At 33.4% G+C, this 25,247-nt stretch overlaps 1 protein-coding gene across 1 annotated transcript in view; it reads left to right on the forward strand.

Moving 5' to 3' along the window:
- Positions 1-25,247, forward strand: part of LOC128873796 (uncharacterized) — a 131,023-nt gene that overhangs the window by 100,379 nt on the left and 5,397 nt on the right. Inside the window, exons 4-6 of the mRNA XM_054117651.1 lie at positions 17,168-17,268; positions 18,547-18,695; positions 22,067-22,988. Of these exons, the coding sequence (XP_053973626.1) occupies positions 17,168-17,268; positions 18,547-18,695; positions 22,067-22,988 (1,172 nt within the window). The remainder of the gene's footprint in view (positions 1-17,167; positions 17,269-18,546; positions 18,696-22,066; positions 22,989-25,247) is intronic.

Raw genomic sequence — 25,247 nt, forward strand, 5'->3', positions numbered from 1 at the left:
GTTATATATATTGATTTATTTATATATGATTGATAAACTTCGAAACTGTTTGACCGACCGACATGAAACTTGGCACACACATGTATTTTTTCATAGAGAAGGTTTTTATGCTATTCAATTTAAAAATATCAACTTCTATACCGTTCTATACCTATCGCTATGAAAATTGGTATACGTATTTGAGCATGAGGAATATTTTCGTACTACTACTAGCTATCATTTATAAGTTTCTTTGCCTGTTCGTTTAACATTTTTCGACGTAACAGAATTGTTCTCCGTTAGATAGTTACTTCAAACAAAATGTGATGCCTTATTTAAGATTCACGAAACACAAGAACAAAGACATTTAGGTGCTTTCGACGATGGTACGGATATAACAGTGTTTGCACGGCTCGCGATAGCTAGCTCGGAAATTCATTAACTATATCAATAAACAGTTGTTGCTTAAGCACTTGCTAACTGCACCCTAATTTTCGATTATACGGCCAGCAAGCATAAGGCTTCCTCCATGAGCAACGGGTTCTACTCGGAAACTGCTTCGTAATTGGCTATTAACGCGAGCATTTACCTTTGACTCGTATGCCCTTATTACGTATTCCTTTATGTCATTAGACAGTATTTTAGCATTCATGTTTTTCTCGATTAACGCTGTTTTTTCGCTGTGCCACGCTAATTGCGTCCAGCCTTGTCTTTAAAGTACCTGGACTAGTTTCACTCGGAGCTGATTAAAACGAGATCTCGGCAGAAAAGTAGCGTCGCTGACTGTACGGCAATTAGTCTAAAAATCTACGGTATTTAGAATTATGAGATAGTATCTGTGTCACGTGTTAACTCTTATTCGAACGCCACTGAATACACGCGGGGACATGTGGCGCGATTTGAAAGTTAATTAATGACTTCGTAAGGTTTTCTAAGAAGGTTTATTTTCTCAATTTTTTTGTTGTCGATATTACAGTTATTATAAAAAGGATATCCTTTATAAAATATGAGATTTATTTTATTTGTTTTTCGTTCTTGATAGGGATTTTTAATAAAAATAATGTTGTATATTGTACGGTTGTAATAACGGAAACTTTTAAACACTTTGTTGTACAGGGTTTTAACTGAAACAGTTAACCCTTTTCAAACAAAAACATTAAAATATGTAGATAAATTGTAATGGTAATCAGGTTGAGACTTATGTTATCGGGTCGAGAAAATTGGTACTTTAACGTAACAAAATGACGAGTAAATATTTCTATTTAAACTAGAATTACAAAAAAAAATAAATAATAAATGATTAAATATAAAGACCCACAATTAATTTCTTCATCTAACATTTCATGGTGGTTGCTTTACACTCTTATACCGTTCATCATTGGTGTTCAATTCTGCAACAATAATTTTTCTCCATTTTAGTAAAATAAAATATTTGTTTACATCTCTATTTATTCTGTATTAGCTGTATGAATTATAATGTACTTTATGGTAATTGTTCTACCAATAATACTCATTTAAAGGTTATTTCTCAAGGTTGAGGAACTTATAATCGAAACGTTCATTAACAGCCAGAAGCAAGTATGTGTTCCATACATTTTAAGGCATTAAAAATTTGTCCTGGTTTGAATAAATAATAAATTCTGCTGAGAAAATGCTCTCTCGTAAGTAACAGCTATGGACATGTGTGTCCTTATTTAATAGAGTTCCGTGTACTTCTTGCGTAGAGAGAGTAGGAGGGGGTGAGTTTCTTACTAGTGGCCAGGGCGTCGTAAACGCCTAGTTTAGGGAGAGGTTTGAGGGAGTAAAACAAGCCGCTCGTGTATCGAGAGAGTTTACACCATTTAGGAAGTTGTTAGAGATAACAAGGGAGAACAAATAGAGACACAACTTTGTCCGTATTTATTTCAAGTACTCATTTCAAGTGGTGCATTATATTTTAATTAAAAGAGTATTTTTTTATAGTAAAACTATTCATACTAGTATCACTCTATAACGTTTCGATTATAAGTTCCCCATTATTGAGAAATAACCTTTAAATAAGTATAATATAATAAGTATAAATTGGTAGAGAAATTAACATAAAGTACATTAAAAATGATACAACTAATACAGAATAAATAGAGATGTAAACAAATATTTTATTTTAGTGAAATGGGAAAAAATTATTGTTGCAGAATTGAACACCAGTGATTAATCAAATTTTTCGTGTAATATATTTCGTTAAATCCATTTAAGGCTTTTGTTACCCGTATCTAAAATGGTTTATATAGAGATTCGATACGACATATAAATTCTATGTATCACTTCGTTATTTCATATTAATGAGTTTAAGATAGTGTTCTCATTAGCAAGAGAAACGTGATACCGTCTTTTGGGAATTCTTGGCAAAAAAAGTATAAAGCACAAATAATTTTATATTTTAATATAAGATTGTAATGTACATTTTCTATACTCTAACATTTTTTAGTATTGAATATATGGATACGATTTATTTAATTTATTTTATTCTAAAATGCAACCTAACAGTTTTAAAAATTGCTTCATCAGTATGATGTCCTTTACTTAATCAATATAATTATGTAAATCGTATAAATAAATGAATAATATAATAATTATATAATATAAATAAACATAAATTTATTTAATCAGTATAAGTATGTTAAAGACACAGGTTTCTCCTTCCATTTTCTGTTTCGTACTTTCACATATTTGTTCCCAACCCTCATTTATTTTTACCTTATACTATACTCATAGTGCAATTAATCAATCCTAATCTAAAGTGAAAACGTCAAATTAACGGTATATTTGAGAAAGGAGAAGTTTACATATTAAATTGAAATTGCTCCAATAGTTAAACGAATAAAATCACTTATCAAACGATCTAACAATCTTCGAGAGCAAAGGGAAGACTAGTTATTGTCAATGAATTTTTAATGGACTTTAAAATAGATTTATCATTGATGATTTGATTTCTACGTTTAACAAAATTAAGCCGAAGGAATTAGATTCTCGTTCTGAATGCGTCTGGTTTCAACCCCTGGCATATCCGCATTAGCTGTGTCATCAGACCTTTTGGAAATTATCCGAGCCGGAGACCCAATGGCGTTTTCTACCATCGCGTTGTCAGTGTTTTCTATCTATGACTTCTGCGAGCTAATTTCTCGACAGTTTATCACATAGGCCGATCATATTCAAAGCCAGGGGTGGTGCATATGGAAGTGCACGCCTCTTTCATCGCATTCAATCCGCGAAAAGTTGCCATATGCTTCAGACGGTCCCTATTAAAATTATGCAAGGAGCCGGTGATTCCCTTGATGACATTTTACTTTAACGTAGTTCGCACGGGATTCTTCGTTTCTGCACGCTCGTCTGTGGAGCTCGACATTAACTTAATCTATTTATTGCGAGTTCCTTTACGCACGAGCTTGTTATTTTCTCGCACAAAGTCCATTGCGAGTCGACTTTTTTCTTTCATGTGCATTTTGTCATGAAATGAAACACGCAGCGTACCCGAAATGGTAATGTTGTCTTTTTCAAAATTATTAAAATGTCCTCGTTGGTAAAACTCATGAGAGGAAAATTCTTGTTTACACACAATATTGTGTAGCCGTTTAATATTAATGAAACTGTTAATAAATTACATTAATATTAATTTTTAATAATTCATTAGGGGTGTAAGGGGATTTTATTTAATTTAAATTAAATTTAAGATTTGTATTCTGTAGTAAACCAAATTTTATTTGTTATATGGATGGAATAAATTATTGTATGAAGAACATACGTTAAATTCATTGCAATTGCATATATATTTAGTCGCATATTAATTTACCAGATTATTTTACCAGAAAGCTTTATAGTCGAATACTAAAAATGAATGAAACGAGACAATGTAGATGATCAATTATTTTTTGATAACTACGTACATTTAGTAAATCTATTCGTTAAGAAACTGTTCTTGTCAATATTTGAAATACAAAAGAGCCTGCAGGTTTTGCAAACTACATATAATAATCATTAACAGGCAAAATTTCATAGATATATATTTACTATATATACTTACCTATATTACTGTATGTATAAGTAAATATAGTATACTAAGTAATAAAGTAATATAACATGTAATATACATGTGTATATGTTGCATACATATGTATACATGTATACTATTATATTTATTACATTTACCTACATTTACTTCCCACAGTGTACTGTTTATATTTGTCCCAGTTGGTAAACATTTACAAAAACAAACAAGAATAAAGTTTAATAACATCGTTCCAGTTGTTTCTCTCCTTTTGCCCATTTCTGTCCACGTTCTTGTAATATCTACCTTCTACTCGTTGCGTAATAAAACCTTTATTAATTAAACAAAGATCGTATCGGAACGGAGAGAGCCAAGTAGAACAGCAGAGCTAAAGGAAAACTTCAGTTTCGTCTGAGTGGCTAGGAACAAAAGGAAGCTAACGATGAAAAAGGTTGGAAAGGTACATTTCGACGCGTCTTTTGTGTACCGGCTTCAATATTTTACCATCGTTACTTTCCAACAATCACGGTCGTTTGCGGGATAATTTGGCGACGTGTTGCGCGAACGAGACCAAGAAAAACACAAAAGAGTAAATGTAAATTCATTCTTAACGAGATATTACCATAGGTGGAGACCGCGTGGCGTCCACGAGGGAAGATTGCACCCTTGTCCCTCGACGAGACGCAAACGAAATCGTCCAAGTCGTCGGGGGCGAAATTCTGCCCTCTAAAACGACGTTTAATCCCTTTTATAATAATATCCGCGTAGATTGAAGGACAACTTAATTAGCCGAGATCGTTAGAATCTCCGCGGGAATACCGTGCCGGCGTTACTAGTGGACTAAAATTCACCGATTATGCGGGGTATAACCGTGGACACGCTGTTATACATCCATTTTCGTCGTAAGTGGTACGATCATCAGCTTCGCGGGGTCTGACGTTAGGAACGTGCATTATCGTCGAGCGCTCTCAATTTTGCGAAATCGACCGAACAACAACAACTTCTCGGCGAGAATTGCTTACTCGCCCCCGTTGACGTTTATTTCGCCGAAACAGTTACGAAACTGAAAATTCTCCTCGCCAACTATCCTGCATTCCTGAAGGTTTGAGTAACAGCGAAACTCTCAACTGGGTATGTAACAATAGAGTTTCAACCTCCCTTACTTCGTTCCATTTTGCTATTGGATAAAACTGGTCGATTCACTTTTAAAGAAAAATCAATGAGAAAAAACATTTTCTAAAATGTATTTTCGCAATTTAACTTTGCTTTTATAATTAAAGAATCAAAATAAAAATTATTCCATGAATCACTTTTAAATTACAAAAAGAAGTAGCACAATTACTATCTTCAAATATCCACTGCAACACGAAGTTAACAGCAAGACAGTCACAATAGTGTTGTGAATTATAGCGTCAAATTCAACTACCATTTACGTCAATTTAAAATGAAATGTGAATACAAATAAAGGTACACTTATGTTGAATACACTAAAAAATTACATATGAGTCATACACAAGTAGTACTAGAGTATTAATAATACTAGGAAATTTTTAGTTTAAAAAACTTTTAATTTGGTCATTTTTTAGCAGAGATATAGTTATTTGAGGAAAAAACGACATTTTTTTTTTAAATTCATAACTTTTTCTTAGTTCAGTACAAAAATCTGCAAAAATTCATAAAAAGGTATTTATTAGGATATTATGATATAAAAATATTTCAGCCAAATCAAGAATTGTCGGGTCCAAAAGTGGTCGAAATGGCTTGAAATGCCTCCTACATTAAATAAAATCTTTCTATTAGACCAATAAATCCATATTATAGCATAGATTTCTGAAGTTATAAATCCCTTTAAGAAAAATGAAAATTCTTTTATACAATAACATATTTCAGTTTTAGTTTTATTCTATATTTATTGAAAGAAGTATTTAGCAACAAACGAAGATTAAAGATTCGATTCGATTAAATTTATATTCGTATTATTATTTTATACGAAATAATTGTGTACGTTTCGTAATTAGACTGCGGGTATATATGACAAATATAAATATACAAAAATATAGAAGGATACAAACAAATGTATAAGTATATAAAATATAAACAATAAAATACACCTTAAAACTTTACAAATCAAAACACAGTATAATTTAAGTCTATGTTTTTCACTAATGTATATAGAAATATGAATTTGCATAAATATCCACAGTTTATAATTAACTTGCACGCATTGGGTATAAACACGATTAGAACGTGTAGAGAGACTAATAAATTCAAAGATATAAATGAACCGCGAATACAGTCTACGTATCATAAAATTAAACGTTTTCTAAAATTCAATCGTATGCAAACAAATCATATTCTAACCGTTTAATTTACTTTTACGCGTAGAACGGACTCTTATTCAGTAACGCGACTCGCATAAAGCACATTTCTCACTGGCCGCAGCGAAAACTAGAAGTTCAACAGTTCTCGAACCTTTTCATGTAATACCGTCTACCTAATCTATCTACGTTAATCACCCTGCGTCGATCTTAACTTCATTTCACTTTCAACGTGTATTTAACTCCGCAGACAGCTGTACTTTTCATCGATCGCGTAATTCAGACTATGCATGATCGATTCAGTGACTTTCAAAACTCGGCCCTGAATACGAGCATGCCTTTTAAACACCGTAATGCAATGAAATTCAACTTCCGTCGTATACAAATAGTCCTTTGAAAAAGTCCACGTCTCTTTCAATTTCGTCCGCAGCCGAATAAAGTACATTATATAAAGCGATTCGTTGAAAAGAACGAATGAAATGAATTTCCGTACATCGGCGAACTTTTTCATTTTCCCGATTTTCGTGTACGCCTGATTGTTGATTAAAAAATAAATTTAAAACGGGAGAACTATCGCGTCCCCCTTTAAAAACAGCCCCGTTAAAAGCGATCGCGCCGTCATATTAACCAACGACGAGAGTGATAAAAATATAAAGGCTTCGTGGCGGTGCGCTGCGCTGTTAAAAAGCTCCTGGACGCAATAATTTCACCATTAAAAAATCGGGACAATTACCCCGAGCTGAGAAAATTAAACTGGATCAAGTGCATCACGGTTTGAAAGCGACATTAAGTTAGTATGGCCGCGTTTTAGCCGTAGAAATTGAATCGGTGCATCGATGGACAATGCTAGGGGCGAGAAAAATAGAAGGGTGGAAGAGTGGGCGCGATGGAAAAAAGACGGAGGAGGGAAAACAGAAGGGAAACGCAAAATGGAGGGAGAGAAACAGAGACAAAAAGCATAGGAAGCGTATAGAATCCATGCTGCAGGGTAGGAACGCACAAAAAAGAAGTAGACCTTTTAAAAAAGCTGGCAATGTTGTTGCAAGACTCTCTTGGTATTAGTTTAAAACACATTAAATTTTCTTGCTTCGTGTGGTGAAACCTTTTAACGAAAAATTTAGTGGCTGGAAAAAAATGCAATTTTTGTTTGGGACTTGAAAATTTAGTGGTTCATGTATAATCGAAATTGCCATACCAATTTTTAATATTTTCTGACAAACCTCTCCTAAGATATGAAACAGACCAGAAACCAGTATAAATGCACACACATTATCGTGATCTTTATTTTAACATTTTTTTTAAATCTATGTTACGTACCCCCTGAATACCTTGCAAATACATAACAAAAAATTCCTGCAAAGTTTGAGCTCTTCATTTCAACATTAACACAACCCCCAAACCTTTGAAACTTTCAAATGGAATATACATGGAATTTTTCCAATCTGTTACTTTTCTTATAACTCCGGTAAAAGTTGATGAAATGATTTGAAATTTGGCAGAATTATTGCTTATAATAATAGAAACAAATCCTGAAAATTTCACACTTTTATCCGAATGTTTTCCTTATGTATCAGCCCAGTAAATATGAAACCATTTTCTCTACTTACAATATTTTATGTAATATCATTTTAAATGTTATAAATATGATGTTATTTATCATTTTTTTATAAAAATTCCATACAGAAAAATTCTTTTTCAAATAATTAAAAAATTTATTATATCAAACTTCTTATTTCAACGACAATTTGTAAATATATTCACAAACGTTCATATATTTGTATAGAACTTTTTCATTTTAGTGGCTTCAATGTCTTATATATAAAAGTCGTAATTTCATAATTTTTCAAGAACAAATATACATAAATAGATACACCCATTCATACAGAATTTCGTATTCGATTCTTTTACAGTTTCGGACTTAGTATACGTCAAAGCATCGGGAAATGTAAACAAAAAATGACGGAATATTCTACCGATAGCAATATTTCCTCTCTGGAATGTTCGATAACTATTGGAAAAGTGAAAATCCGAATCCAATGCGGGATGGGAAAAACGTCGAATGAAATACTGATTCAAATCATAAATAAGCACGCGTGTTGATTTGTTTGAATTCATATGTACATACATTTTCAAAGTATTTTCAATCATCTTTGGAGTCCTCTACGATAAATTTGAAATAGTTGTGATAAAATATGTTTAAAAGAGTCTAAATGGTCTATACGAAAAACCAATTCTGTTCCTTAAAAATAACGATAATGTAAAACTAATAAACTATACTTCTTAAATTAATATTGGTTCTTCGATTACAATTATATTAATATTTATAATATATTTTTTACTGTAATACTGTAATTTAATTTGTATATTTTGTATTATGTGTATTATGAAATACTTCTTACAAGGAAAATTTGGCAAGTAAAAAATTTGAAAGCAGACGTGTTATTCAAATGATGCTAATAATGCATCTAATTTTTTTCGACAGTAAGAAACTCTAGGAGTCAATACACTTCTTTAAAGAAATTGCGAGTTTTCTTAGTATAGGATAAGATATTAACAAGATATAATTTCAACCCCGAGAAAGAATTTTTGAAGAAGATTGTGTACCTTATTCTTTAATGTATTATTTATTACCTTATGACACGTACTATTTACTGTGCAAAACTAAATATGTAAGAGGTTGTAGGAAAAATAACTAAAATACTTTAAGTTAAAAGAACATAATTTGTTTGCCATGCTTTTATACTATTTGTAAGCTATAAAATTAATAATTTGTTTGCTTTATCGTTGATATAACGTATGTGTAGATTACTATATCTATTCAACCTAATACATAAAAATAAATTAATCGGAATTAAATATTTTTTTTTCTTTTTTCTTTCTTTAAATTATCCATTAACTTGGACAGTATCCTCTTTGTACCGTCTAGTATAAGACAGATATTTAATAAATACTGAAATCTCAAAATAAACTTCCAAACCAAATGATTTCGATAAATGCAACTAATATCTTATTCTTGACATAGATTTCCTTAATCCTGTTACCCTTCTTACCAGTTATTGACACGTAGATAAAAAAACAACCAAGTCGTCTATATCTTAATTTTTACATAATTACTTGAACATTCATCGAATATAATCCACAAAATGATTGACACCACTATTCATCATCTTCTTTTCTTTCTCGCTCATTTTATTTGATTCTCGCAATTTGTATCTCGTGTACCTCGTATCTATTGTACACAAAAGAGGCTTCATCTCATTTACGTGATAATAAGAAGAAGAACGGAGATGTATACCTATTGAAAATTGAACCAATAGGATTGCTTGTTTACATCTTCAAGCAATATTTTATTATTGTTCTCACGAGGCAATAGTGAAGCATGAAAGGAACAAAAGGGCTCGTCGGAAAGGATTGAAACCCTCGAGCGAATCGAATGATAGATTCCTGACGGTAAGACGGAGATGGCGAGCAATAGCTCCGCAATAGGGGTTGAAGCGGGCTATGAGCGAGTAAGTACGAGAGAAATGATGAGGGGAATGGGTAGGACGTTAGAGTCGCAAGGAGGAAACAGCATCAACGAGCGGCGCTTCATTTCAATGGAATTGGCTGCATCAATGCCAATTAATTAGCCGGTAAACTTCTGGCGGTCGACTGCCTCTGAGTAATTTCATTAGTCCCTGTTGCGGAGGGCCGTTGAATAAATAAGGTCCTGTTTTCACCATGAATGCCGTCGTCCGGCGTTTCGGTAACGATTTCTCACGCGGGTCAGCCCCTAATCGGTCCGATCTACCTTCAAGATGCCGCTGAACGTCGACTTCCTCGTGGTCCGATCCCGAAACCGACCCTTAATCAGTCTTCGTCCGGCCAATAGGAAGAAGACAACGACGTCATACTGTTTCTCTGTTTTCTGGGAAACAACCAGCCCCCGATCGTCCACGAAACGCCCGCACGCCATCCGAAAGAACTAACTCGTTTACGTCGAATTATTTTCTTTTTTACTCCCCCTCGTTTTCGCCCCTGAGAAATTGATGAGGTTTCCGCGAGCGAAAATTTGTAAAGGAGGCCGGCCGCGTACGTGTACAGTGATTTATCGATGCGCGACGAAATAAATGATTCGAGTCGGTCCGTATGAGCCTCAGGAGGGCTGCCAGGATAGATATATCGTAGATTTTGCGGTTTCGCGGTCCATAGCGGAATTACACGAGCCCTCTTTTTGTGGTGCAAGGGTGGACCTAACTTTACCTCCTTGAACAGCTCTTGGGTTAACTGTTGTTTGTTGCTGCTGCTAGTGATTGTGTACCTGCTTGAATTTTGGATGTTCGTTTTTCTCTGTTGATCATTCACATTTACTAATGATTATACGGATAATCTACTTTATTTAGATTTGTTACTTCAGTTTTTAGATGTACAGTAGCAGACAGCTATTTAGAGGGTTATCATACGTGCAAAAGAAAACAAGATTTATTTTTAAGAATTCGTCGATGATTTTAGACATTGTAGTAGACATAATGAACTCGTAAACAAAATTTGTTTTGTTAATTTTAATAATTTTCTTTTCATTGATAATAGTCACGTGTAATTTGTTCCCTCTAATATACAGTGAATTATATAAATTAGTAGATTGTAACATATTCATTTTCAACATATTATGTTATAACATACACGAAATATTATATACATACTCTTATTCAATATATTTTGCTATACCACGCATAATATACAGAGTGAGGCAGCTAAACTGTTACAGAAAGATAATGCCTAAACTATCGTGGGTACAGAAAAATCTTACAGGAAAAATCTTATCGGAAAAAGTCAGAATTATCAGTTCGTATCTCATACGTACACGTCGTTAAGGGTTAAATCAATCCATAACCCTGAATGACCATGTATTATAGGTCGATGGATTCGTTTCAACATCAGCTTTCATAATGTTTAAACAAAATCCCATGGTTCCATTTAAAAAAATGGCGGTAACTTTGACACAGCCTCAGCATCTGGACCAAAAAAAGGCAATAATATAGGCCTCCTCGAACCTTCTAACTTTTCCTGTAAAATTTTTTTGTATCTACAATAGTTTAGGCATTATCGCTCTGTAACAGTTTAGCTGTCTCACCTTGTATATTAATATGTTATTGATATAACCCTAGTAACACAAAAATATTGGTTAAATATTTTATTCAAATATTAAAGAAATATTTTTTTAGCCACACTCTTTAAGATGAATAAAATGTTTTTTTGAATATTGTATACATATACATTATAAAAAAGATATAAGACAAATATTAAATGAATATGAATTAAATGTACTTAGAATGTACATGAAATATTTAAAACACATTCAGGGAATATAGAAACAAGATGTAAGGAATGTGAGTTTAATATTCGCATATATATTTTCTTAATCATGAAAAACTGTAACGCGTGTTTCTTTTCAAATGCCACATTTCAAGCATTAATTTTATAAAATAATGGAAAATTGATTTGCAGCTCTTTCCTTTTTCGAAGCAAAGTTATTGACAAATCGAATTTGTTACGTGATACGTTATCGGCGAAAAATTTTAACTGGAAATTGTTGATAATGAAGGGATTCCGTGATGAAATGTCGTTTACCCGTTATACGAAGTCACGTAGTATATCATGGTAGGAGTGTACCCCCGGAAAAGCGTTTAATATTTTAATGTACGCATAACCTCTTACTCATTTGGTCGAGAGAGGAATGATATCTCTTGATATAATTAATTTGTAGAAAACAGTCGGATTAACTCAACCCCTTCTTTGTCGCGCATAATTGCGTCTATGCTTGGAAATATCACTTGAAAGCGTCCCTTTCTCGAGCCCTCAAACATGAAACAATCTACAACTGTATAATCCGTTATACTCTTCGTAGTAATGCAAGGGATGAACGAAATTTTAGGTAAATTAATAGTAATAATAATATTCGCAATATTATTATATAAACATCGTTGGTATAATTCATTAATACTGATAACGAAGCAATCAAATAATAACTAATAATATTTTTTCACGCAATCTCTTCTAAAGAGATTAATTAAAAGTCTCTAGTGTATCGAGCTTTTCCACAAGAAATTATTTTTCTTCAATTCATGGTTACGAAATATTCTTAACGTTGCGACACGTACTTATTAAGTTTCTAACAAAAATATAATAATCTATATTTTATATGTCGTATAGATGCTTTGTAATTTCGTTTCTAGGTCTCAAAAGCAATCACTGACAAGCTGTTGATGATTGCTGCCACAACAAGCAACTGCCAATCATCTTTTATTTGCAATTTTATCAGTACATTCTATTACTATTATTATTATCGTCATATTATAACATTCAAAATAACCGTAACTCGTATCAAAACAAGTAATTGAACAATTGATCGAATAACGTTGAAGGTTCTAAAAATGCCACTTAAAAAGTTCGAATGACCGTTTTTAATTTTCCTAGCATCCTTTGAGAAATCCAAATTCCATTCCTAACACTTTTACCTTCTAATCTGTCGTTTATAACTAATTAAATTATTTAACCACAGAGTATCCTTTCAGTCGATCTCCCTAACTGTGAACATGTTGTAAACTTTCAAAAGTATCGTTTAAATCGTTTACTATAGAATCGTTTAATTTTCCTAAAATTCAGCGAGATGTTCGTATTTCACTGAAAAACAGCCAGCTACGATATTCGAAATGGTTAAAGCCGACGACGTGCTCGCTTGCAAGTTTTTAGCCGAGCTTCGAACGTTTCCCCGACGAGAATCTCATTAACGAGGGGACACGCTATAATCGCGTATCAGGATCGAACGACATTCACGAATATTAGGGCTCGTCCATAGGGTGCTGGCTGGAAAATAGTCGGATTATTCCGGCATGCAGAGAAATATAGCACGCGCGGGATTGGTGACCACGATTAAGGCCGCGTATGAAATGAACACGGGGTACTAGAAATCGTTTAATTAACGACCCGCTTAAGTAACAATATCAGCAATTAAACGCGAGGTCTGTTCAACGTTATCGCAGGACTGTCATCGAGTTCTACTGTCAGGTCTAAGTATTTATACGCTGTAACAGAGAGGAATCAATGTTGGATTTAAAAATAAATAAAATTTAATCGATTGAATAAAAGTTAGAATTGTGTATACATTATCATTCAGGCGCTTTTATCGAAACCGATGTATCTTTTAAACTTCGTTGTCATTTCTTACAGATTATATTTTTTCACTGTGACCTATTTACTGAATTAATTATGTAACTGTAATAAGTTAATTATACAATTTGTACAAATATTGTACTTTAATTAATGTATATGGAAATAAGTGGAAAGAGTAAAAAAGAGAATTGGTCATGGAAAGGAGTAGCCATAGAGGAGGTCAAAGAATTCAGATATCTGGGCTTTCTATTTCAGAAGAATGACAAGACAGATAGGCACATAACAAAAGAAAGTAAAAAAAAAAGCGATAATTGCGATGGCACAAGTCGAGAGAATTGGTCAGGGAATTTGGAGAAGATTTTACGAGGAGGATGAAAATGTTTTACACCCTGGTTAACCGTATAGTTATCTATGGAGCGGAGGTGTGATGCTGGGAGGAATATGGAGGAGTAGAAAAACTCCAAAATAAATATCTGAGATGGACTTTAGATCTGAACAGACACACCCCGGAATACATAATAGGTAGACTGCGGATCTTTATGCATTTATAGGGCAAGAACCTACAAAATGCAAACAATATGCAAGAATATAAAAAAGATTAAAAGTAAAGTTCACGTTATAATATTTGCAGAATAAAATAAATTCCTATTTAGGTTAAATTTTTGTAGGCACGTTCGTGAACATTTTATTTTGCATAAAGATCCGCGGTCTAATAATAAGAGAAGAAGGGAAATGAGACTTAATACGAAAAGATATCGGAAAGAGAGCAACGAAATATGAAGACAGAATAAGGATCTCAGAAAATAAAATAGCTGCGGCGTGCTTGAGAGAAGTTAAATGCATGAAAACTGAAAAAGAGGGGATGTGGGAAAGAAACAAAAATTTACGAAAGAAATGGACTGTCAAGAGGGTGAAGTTAGGAGAAAAAGGGACGAAGGATTGAGGAACTAACTAATAAAGAGAAGAAAGTACAAGATCAGGAAAGATACACTAAAATACAAAACTCGAGGTTTTGTGGAAATTAAAAGAGGATCTGGACTTTGGAGCTACTAAAATACCAGAGGAAAGAAGTGAAAATTAAGGAAATAACGATGATTGCAAGATTTAAGTGCGGAAATGAGGAAGCGGCGAATAAGTTCTGGTTGGATCAGGAAAAGAATTTATGCAGAGTGTGCGAAGTAGAAAAAGAAAGTATGTTTCATTTGATGAACGATTGCAGGGAGTCACTACGAACGGATAAAAGCTTGGAAATGGTTCTTGGGGATGAAGGCGAAGGGGTGGAGTGGATGAGGAATGTGTTGAAAGAAAGAGTGAGCAAAGAGACGGAAAATGCGATTTGTGAATGATGTAATGTAAGCAAAAGTTCTTCCTTAAGTAAAAAATTACAAGGAATAAATTATCTATCTATCGACTCTATTGTATTGCATAATAGTATAATTGTACAATTCTATGAAATAGATTCATATAGCAATGAAGTACTTACAAGTTTGAATAATATTATTCATAAAAGTACACATAAAATTCTGGAAAGTTTTACGATATTAATTAACCATTTTATTTAATGAATAGAGTCATATCGAATAATGTAGAAATTCAATTCTATGATTTTTGAGTAGCAATAACAGCTGACATAACACATATTCACAATTATTACAAAATACATACGATATAAAATTAAAGCAGCATGAAATTATGGACCAACGTATATTTAATACAAAAAATAAAACGATATTTGTTTGATGCTTTCGTTAATCGTTTGACAATCGTTTTAAATAGAAAAATATTTAATAAAACATATCGTACGAGTAATCCTCATAATGTTATGGACCAACCTAACATTTTACACTAGACAGCAAGCAAAGCAAATTGCCACTCACCGTCTCAAAGGACAAAAATATTCAATTTCTTTGGAATGGTTCATAAAAAAATGTATGAAACGCGACCGAGGGTGTTAAACAACGAGTGTCGCGTATTTCGACTTTCTCGAGTAGGTACTCGCCGTCTCACCGATACGCTCGTTTCCGCTTTGTTACGCGCACTTATTTTTGATGTCCCGCCTCGATCCGTCGTCTCGGTATGCGCCGTGCAATCCATGCAAGCGGCTTAATACGGCATTACAACGACGAGCGGAACGTTAAGTCCCCTGTTTGCACGATTGTCCTAACAATATTCGTGGCGCGGATGCGATACGGCCGGAATTACTTGCATCATACAATGGAAGCGTTTGCGCGAGTAACGATATAAGCGTGAATTACGCCCTATCGGACGCTGCCAGCGGCCGATACAGTGGCTTTTCGCACTCTAACGATTTGCTTCTTTGACTTCACGCCGGATGAAATACGCGGGGATTAACGGACATTGTGTTCAATTAATGCCGGAGGATCCCTCGACCGAGGAAGATTCAAATTATGGAACTTTGGGTACGTATGATAATGTGACCATATTACTCCAACATAATGGAGGGACCCTCCGGTATAATAAAGGGATACTCCCGCAAAAATGAACCGTTTTGCTGAGTTCAATTAGGAAACGGGATGGAAACCTGACCATTTCTAAAATGTAAACTTCTCGCTATTTTATCGTGTCTATCGTGTTGATCGTCTCGTCACCCATACATGGGTGACAGGAGTTTTTACTAGGAATTTAAAAATACGAGAAAATAAATCTGGATAAGACTCCTAAATGCTGACAAGGTTGTAACAACAAGTACTTTGATAAATCTTAGGTTGCGTAGTTTCCAATTATTTTAAAAGAAAATTTTAGCCTCGCAAAAATGTTCACCAAAGTTAGCGTGGCAGTCAACGTGCTATTTTTACGTCTCTCGAACATAGAGATATTATAGAAATTAGGGGAATCGGATAATGGGGGTTACGGATACGAGAGTCTCTACTGTATTTCCATTTGTGGTACATGCATAAACATCCACAGCTTATTAATAACTCTTCGTGAATCCCATAAACAAGAATTCACATTTTAAAATGAAACACTGATACATAAATCGAACCAAACATTTGATAAATATATTTGATACATAAATTTTAATATTATCATGAAAAAAGTCTCATTTATCGTAAATAACAAAAAATAATTCTCATTCTGAAACCTCGACGAAAAATATTTAATTCTTCATCAATTTTACATAACGATATTCACATTTTCAAATAAAGTACTGAAAATGTGAGAAATGAAAGCGCCAAGTATCGATTACTCTAATTTTCCAAAATTTGGAGTTATATTTCGTAAAACTAGACAATTACTTTTCACTTTAGAATCTCTTGTCTTGAAAACAGAACCAGACAAGCCCAAACCATTAGAGTTCCTTTTTCGAACCTTTTCTTATCTCGAGGACAAAACCAAGCCGACCCGAACGATAACTCTTCGTCCTGGAACATTTTAGTGTTTTAAAAACGGAACCGGACTAATCTACCACTGCATTTCCCCGAATTAATCTCGTTTCATTGCAAAAGTTCTGCGACGACAGGTGACATACCTGCAGGCTTTGTTCAATTAAATACATTGTATATTCGCTAGAGTCTGGAAGGTTTTCAGATGAAATAAAATAATTCCTACTTTCAAACTGTCTCGTGTACAACTGGACAGATTCACGGAATGCTTTTATAATAACATTTTACTGTCTAATTAGACAAGGCTCATGTCATGGAATTAAACTCGAGTTTTCTTTCTTTTATTACAGTATGCAATCGTACTCTCAGGAATTCTGTTGGGCGAATACGATGGACTGGTCGGATGGGCCGGTGCATCGTTCGGATCAGGGCACCTCCTAGAGATCCACAGGTTAAGAAAAGTTCTTTTATTTTACAGAAATTGTTGAAATTCTTCTTGGTAAAGTAGTCCCAACAGAAATAATCCAAATCGTTAAACTTGAATTAGTAGACTTAAGATGAGACAATACTAGTTCGACATAACAGACTAAAGAATTTTGGTTATATGTTTATATCATCGTTGAAGTAACAAATTAGCTTTGCATAATAAAAGAAACATTTTCGTTGCTTGTTTAGTAGTTTCAAAATGTTTATAAATATGATATTATACAATTAAGGATTTACATTAACTTTTGTATAATATTAAGATTTTCTAAGTATTTCCACAATTTTGTATATGATTAACAAATATTTTATATAAACAGTGTTTCTCAAAATGTGGTCAGGAAATTTCTGAAGCTTTTCATTAAAAAATGGAGCATATTATATTGTAAAATTTGTAAAATGGTTATCGCAGTATTTTATACGTATTAGGAACACTCATTAAAAATACTTGTCTTCAATAGTCGAAGCATGAAAAGCGAAACTAAGAATTACAAACTTTGAGGCAACTGAAATTTCATATTCATTATTCATCACTTTTGATTCACTGTTTATGTTGAAAGTAATACAAGATAGTACGGTGAATATTATTAAAAAATAAATGACGTGAATATCAAGTAGTATTAAAATCTCTCAAACAGACACATGCAAATAAACTAATTTGATTCATATTTGTTTTTGTACGTACAAGTTTCAGCTGAAAAGTATGAAATCTTATAATTAAAATTGTTAGAGAATTTTCTTTGAAACTCGAATAGTAAGTATTTTTTAAATCTATTCAATAATAAAGAATTTCATTAAGAATTACATTATAGAATTACCAAATAGTATTAAAAATTTCAGACACGTGCAAGTATTATACACTGATTGTTTTCATATTCATTTTTATGTATTGTTTGACTAATGAACGTTTAACAAGTTTTAATCGAATATTATGCAATCATTTAAATTGGATTGGAGTTCTGAAAATATTAAATCATGTTTTACTAAAATAAATTAATTCTACGCTATAGAAAAGGTGAAGCTTGAGAAACATCTACATAAAATATTCAATTTTCATTAATTTTATGTAACTAAATCTTTACGTCTCGAATAATACCCAAATATCATTGAGAAATATTCTAAGCTTTGGTTAGAATTCCAAACCACGAAATACCCAACATATGTAAATTTCCCTTCAATGATTTGTCGGGAATATTTTCCACGTGGAGAATACTGCAAAATAGCAAGTAAATTTAATCCGACGCAGGTAATCGAGTTGAAAGTCAGGGAACTACAAGTCGGTTTTCTGAAAGAAACCAGATGCGAGGGTGCTTACATTCAATTCTCTGATGGCATCGAGGATCTCGAGGACAGAACGGGACGTTATTGCGGCCATGTGAGTGGCAACGCAACCAGGTATGTCACGTTTCGTTTCGTCGTTATTTAATACGAGCTTATTACGCGAATGTTGCATGCATAAGCGATTGTTGCTATCTATAAGGGGAGAAACCATATTAGGAGGCCGAGTATTAACCCTTTGACTGCGAACGACGTATACGTACGCTCTCGAGAAATGGGCTCAGAGAAATGTTTATATTCGTTAAATCGATTTTTAAAAAATATCAACTGGTAGGAGATAATGAGACGAAACTTGTTTATATTTATTATTTATTCGTACGATGCTTAGTTTCGAAAATGAAAATTGAAAAGTTAGAAATTCGTTGGAAATATCGAATTTCAGGAAAAAGATCTATCTAAGTTTTCAATTTTTATCTCTGAAACTAAACGTTGTATAAATAAACTGTAAATATAAAAAAGATTCGATTGTTGGTTTTCTTCTTTAAGACAACAGTAACAGGATTAGACTACGACGAGATCTCAGGAAAAAGGTCTTTTAAGTTTTTAATTTTTATTTTTGAAACTGAACGTCTTATGAATAAACTGTAAATATAAACATGCGCCGTCTTATTATTTCCTATAAGCTGATATTTTTTTAAAATTCACACCTCTACGCCTCTTAGAATTTCCAGCAAAAATCGTCCCGCAGTCAAAGGGTTAAGTGTTTCTTGAGATACTTTTTTACATAGAATAATTCATGTAACGTTTTTATAATTTTAACAATGCTTTAGATATATTTTAAAATGCATCTGGTATTTTTTGCAATTCATTTCGTGAGCAGACAATTTTTTAAACATTATTACAACATTTTTATTTGTTACGGTACCATAAAGTAAAAAACAAGGCGTGAAATATCGAGTAAATACACATTCCAAATGGTGCCATTTATTTAAGAATTCATAAGTCTGATTTGTTTAAAATACGTAACCTAGATGAAAACGTGCACGCATCGTGAACCTACCACGAAAACTACGCGTCTTGCGGGCCAATGTTTCAAATTATTTTTTTGTATAAAATTTAACGTCGCATCAACAACTTAAATGGTTATTACCGACGACTGTTAGGAATTGAAAATGTGAAGTAATTAAATGTTGTTACCTAGCGATGAGTATTTAACGAAAGAGAGAACTTGATATGTTTGTTTAGTACTGTTGAAATTTTCGTAGGTTTAATTTGAACTTTAATACGAAATTTCCGATATTTAGGACATTTCAAGAGAATATGTTTCACGGTTATTACAGTGTTATAGGTATTGCTTGTGGGAGTGCCAGATTTACAAACTATTGAGGAATGACTAAATTTCGAGTGATATTGCGAAACAATTGTCAATGAAAAAAAAATACAATGAAGTAGTTTTAGCATTACTTAATGTCACGTGAAAATCTTGTTTCAATATTCCGTACAATTTCAATAACAAAAATTCTAGAAAATCGATGACTTTTCAGTCGTTCAAACCAACCTTAATAGTATCGTTTTTATCGTCGATTAGTTGTTACCGCGCTCGACACAATTGTAAATACAAATTTACGTAATTAGTCTATATCGAACCACTTGAAAGGCTTTATCTCGTGCTCCATTTCCTTTTCCATTATTCGTATTCATAACGGATGATTACCGTCGACGATAACGCGATGTTTAAACGTTATCATAGAAAGATCGGTAAATGTCAAAGTAAATTATTATCGAATCGCGAGTGTTTGTACTGTAACATACACGATCGAAATCCACTGAATAAATAAAAGAGACCATTGATGTATAGCTAATGAAAAATAATTAACCGATGCGAATTGTATTCACAGCAGGTTATAAACGAAATGTGTGTACGTAACTGTGGTAGATAATGGATTAAACAGATGCCTGCTCTTCGACACATAGTGTATCCAAGCCGCTTATGTATGCGGGATTCGATGCGTGTAAATGTTTCCCAGTCTGGTAAACCCATGATTTCAGTTAGCTTTCATTTCAATCTACCCGTTCGCATTCGACTTTTGCTGTCCTTATTAAAATATTTATACGGATTGTTGTCGATTTCGGCGTACAACGTGTAATTACATTTTAGACAGTAAGCTTACTAATTGGTATAATTTATTGAAACGAACGAGTAAGCCTTATTCCTTTAACAACGGAACGAAAATGCAAGTTATAGGCGATAGGATGTTTATTTCTTTACGATTTTGAGGTTAATAGCAATTATTGCGAAGATTTTACTATAAATTGACGTTTTATGGGTGTCTCTTATTGTTGTTTATTATGCACTGTTTAATAAGTAGTTATTCCATGCAGGGGCTTAAATTTAGACTTTAAGAATGAGAAGATTGTATTTTTTTCTTCGGAATTTTTGGAACAACTTTTTTTATTTATGAAATCCTCGAAATATTCCAGTTTGGAACAGGCTGGGATTATATTAAACTTACTGTCTATATTTGTTTGTAACATTATTAAAATCATTGTCAATATATCAAACAAATGTTCTTATAGCTAAGAATTTGTAATTAAAGACTGTATTAAACTCACTGGCATTAGGAACAGTAAGTTGTTGAAATCTGGAATATTTAAATTAATTATTCTTTGTGGAAAATGTATAGAATTTAAAAACAAAAAAATAAAAAAAAATATAAAAATACCAAGCATGATTAAAGCTTCATTTGCTTGAAGGCTATTTCAAACAGTTAGATTGCAGATATTAATACAAATTCATATTTTCACAGATACAGAAAAAGAATTGAAACTTAAATAAAAAGTATGTGTTTGCAGCAGGAGTCTATTAATAGTACATAGTAGATCTCACAGTCCTACACACAGCTAGACCTGAATAATATGTAGTTATTGAATGTATTGAAGTAGATTGTTGATTGGTACAAATGTGTGGCTGTAGATAAGCTTAATTTCTGTAAAAGTCAAAAGATGTTTCAAACTTTTGCAATCAACATAAATACGATTAAAGTTTCATTTGTCTAAAGTACATTTCATATGCACTAATTTAGTAGTGCTACATTTTAAACCATTAAACTCACAGCTATACAATGCCCATTCAATATAATTAAGTAAACAAATATATGTCTATTTAAAAGCACCATTTCTATAAAAATCAAAAGATGTTCCAAACTTTTGCAATCAACATAAATACGATTTGTCTAAAATACATTTCATAAGCACTAATTTAGTAGTACTACATTTTAAACCATTAAACTCACAACTATACAATGCCCATTCAATACAATTAAATAAACAAATATATGCCTATAGAAAAGCTTCGTTTCTATAAAAATCATAGTGTTCAAATCTTGTGTAATCAGCCTAAATCTAATCAAAGTTTCATTTCTCCAAACCACCTAGCTAATAGTTCCGCCTGTGCCCGGACTGAACGTTCTGCTTTAATTATCCCGTAGATTGATCCTGCGAAAGGGACCGAATTTAACGATCATAATGGATTCGGACGAGAAGTTCGCCGCTGAAAATCCCGTGATCTTCTCCGCCCAATTTTCGATTCTGCCAGCCCAACTGGCCGTCGAACGTCACCGTGGCTTTTCGCCGTCCCTATCGTCCGAATGCCCGTTGGAATGCGCCGTGAGGAACGATCGAAGATCCTGCAAGCTCGTGTCCCCGGGCTACCCAGGCGTCTATCCGCGGGGTATCAGATGTAGGATCGCGTTGGAGTCGAGCGCGGGTCGTTTTAAAATCGGCGGCCAGCCGGACGACCTCTTCGATCTGATGAACCGCACGTCCCAGGACAGCTGCCAGACGGAGAACTGCGAACAGCACGTGGAGATCGTGGCGGAAGTCCCGAAGACGAGGGTCGCCAGATCAGACGGACGGTATCCGGCGGAAAATAACACCGCGCGGCGAGCCAGGAGTCCCGATCACGAGGAGGAACTGGAATTTATCATTGGGCAAACGTCGCACAAGTTCAGGAGGGGCAGAAATAATCGAAGAAGACTTAAGAAAGTCAAGAAGGAAGTCGTCGGATCAAAGGCTCCTGGCAGCTCTCGCGGAAAAGAGCCAGAGGAGGATATCCGGAGAAATAACGGCCGTCCGAAAGAGATCACCGAACAGTCTTCCGCAGATGTCTTTCTCGGTAACAGCGGCCCGAGGCTATCCGCGGGCAATCGCGATCAAGGAGCTCGGTCCGAATCTATCCAGAAGCGACTTCGTCACCCGCAGCGCGTCCATAAGAAGTCCATGGGCTCGATAAGCCCTAAGAGGAATTCCGATCATGATCTGCAAGATATATCGAACGTGAAGATCCTGCCTGACGGGAGCCACGAGATTGCCAGGAAGTGGTTGAGCCAAGAAAACGCCGCCGTGCTGCAGGTGAGTCGATCTAGAAAAAGTTTGTTTGTGGTCATACCTCTGGACCGTTTCCAAGATTACCGGGGATGAATTTGGGCGAATCTTAACCGATTGGTCTGGGCCAAGGGATTGCCTTTCTCTGCGATGAAACGAATGATAACGAATCCGTGGCTTGCGGGCCAAGAGGTAATTTCGAGAATATTATTTACGTGCTTACAGTGGGTCGAGAAAGTATTCGTACACCATGTTTTCTGAAGATACGGTAACGGACAAAAGATTTACACGGAAATGAAAAAAGGAAGAAATTATTTATTTTGTGTAAAGAATATAAATTAAGTGTATTTTCTTTGGTACTACCTAATTATCGTCAGGTTACATGTTTACTACAAAAATTACATCCTGATCCTAAACACATTGGCTACAATAATCAAAACGAATATACATTAGTTATATATTTAATATACATAGAAGAAGTTTTGAGTGAAACATATATATGCATCTTTTGTTTTACTTCAATACTTTGACCAAAGTCCATTATTTTTAATCAAGTCAGCACACCTTTTATGTATTGAATCTATTAGTTTGTTATATCCATAACTAGCTACATTACTCCAAGTCGTTTTGATATATTTAAAAAGTTAATGTTTACGTTTAGAGTTATAATTTGTGCTGTAAATATGATAATAGCAGAAGTAACTAATGGTATCGAGATTATTGCAAATAAATCATTAATTAATAATATAAAATTTCCACAAATACAGAAGAAGAATTAAAACATAAATGAAAATATGTTTTATCTTCTAAACGGTATAACATGTATATTTATGTTGATTTGCTATATATTTTTCCATTTCTGCACATTCTTAGAGATATCTTAATATTTTCATTTACCATGCATTAAATGCATAAACATCCGCAGTCCATTCATAATATGTTATAAAGAAAGCTATACAAAATTACAGTGCACTTTACTGAAGTCTCAACGTCATACCTAAAAAATCACATGACGTTCAAATAAATTTTGACGACAGTAAAAAACATTCGAATTTCCGAATAGGATTATTTTTACTAAATAAACCACTGGAATTCGTGCCATCATATTAATTTAGTTCAGATCTAGTTAGTATAGATTCAGAGTTATTAAAACATTATATTCGATTAGTAATTCTTAAAACAATATAACTCATCGGACTAAAAGTCTTTAATCGTGCTCTTTTCTAATTATAGTCTGCAATTTCTAAAATTACTCGAATCAGTTCGCATCGGGAATAGCCAGTAGGCGCGGATTCAGAATAATAAATATGGAATATCGTGTTTGGTTATTGATTGCTGCGGTAAAGTATCCTGATATATTATTGGCAAAGTTTTAGTCCGCGTTGTTTTATGGGTTGCTCCTCCTTCGGCAGAATAGATAACTCTGGCTTCCTTCCCCTTTTCCATTCGCTTTTTGCTGGTTTTCCCCATGCAATGGAAATATCAGCAACTGATATTACCTCAGAAATATGGATTCCGTTCCTGTTACCCATGAACAATGTTACGAGTATCGTTATGCAAGAATCCATAATTCGGATCTTGTTCTGTTTAAAATATTTTATTAAACATCAACATTATCCAAGGATAACAAAATTAATAATCTAATACATTTTCCATGTTTACGTTCAATTTTAAACTTAATAAGTGAAATAATCCCTCGACGAAATATATTATTCTATAAATGATAAAGTTCGTCTCGATAAACTGTGAATATTTCATAGATAAAGTAAAAGAAATTAAAATTATAAAATGTAATTTATGCACACCTGCGTACATATTGTTATTTCTAAGAAAGATATAAATAGATATAGAATTATTATGTGTATTAGGAAAATAATTATTATTGAGGAAATGATTTATGCAACTTCTTGTTCAAACATCATCCTACTGCAATTTTATTTAATTTGCTCAAAATTTAAATTCTATTGAACTCTCAAATTCTACTAATGATTTGTTACAAACAATCTGGTATAATACTTTCAATCCTTTGCACATCATGAATATCTTTTTTAATATTAAATGACTAAATAGCAACATCAAGATAATTTTACGCCAAATGAAAAGCATTCTTTGTCTCGCTAAAATTAATAAATTTATTTCGTTAACTTAATTAATGTTATGATAAATAAAACTTGAAAAACACATAGGCGATTAAATCACAACTTTGTAATTCATAATGATTCAAATATATTACCTCCGTTACTTCCAATTAGTCATAATTAAAAATATTATCATTTAACAATCATT

Source organism: Hylaeus volcanicus, chromosome 3 (genome assembly GCF_026283585.1).
Source record: "Hylaeus volcanicus isolate JK05 chromosome 3, UHH_iyHylVolc1.0_haploid, whole genome shotgun sequence".
NCBI classification, from domain to species: Eukaryota; Metazoa; Arthropoda; class Insecta; order Hymenoptera; family Colletidae; genus Hylaeus; species Hylaeus volcanicus.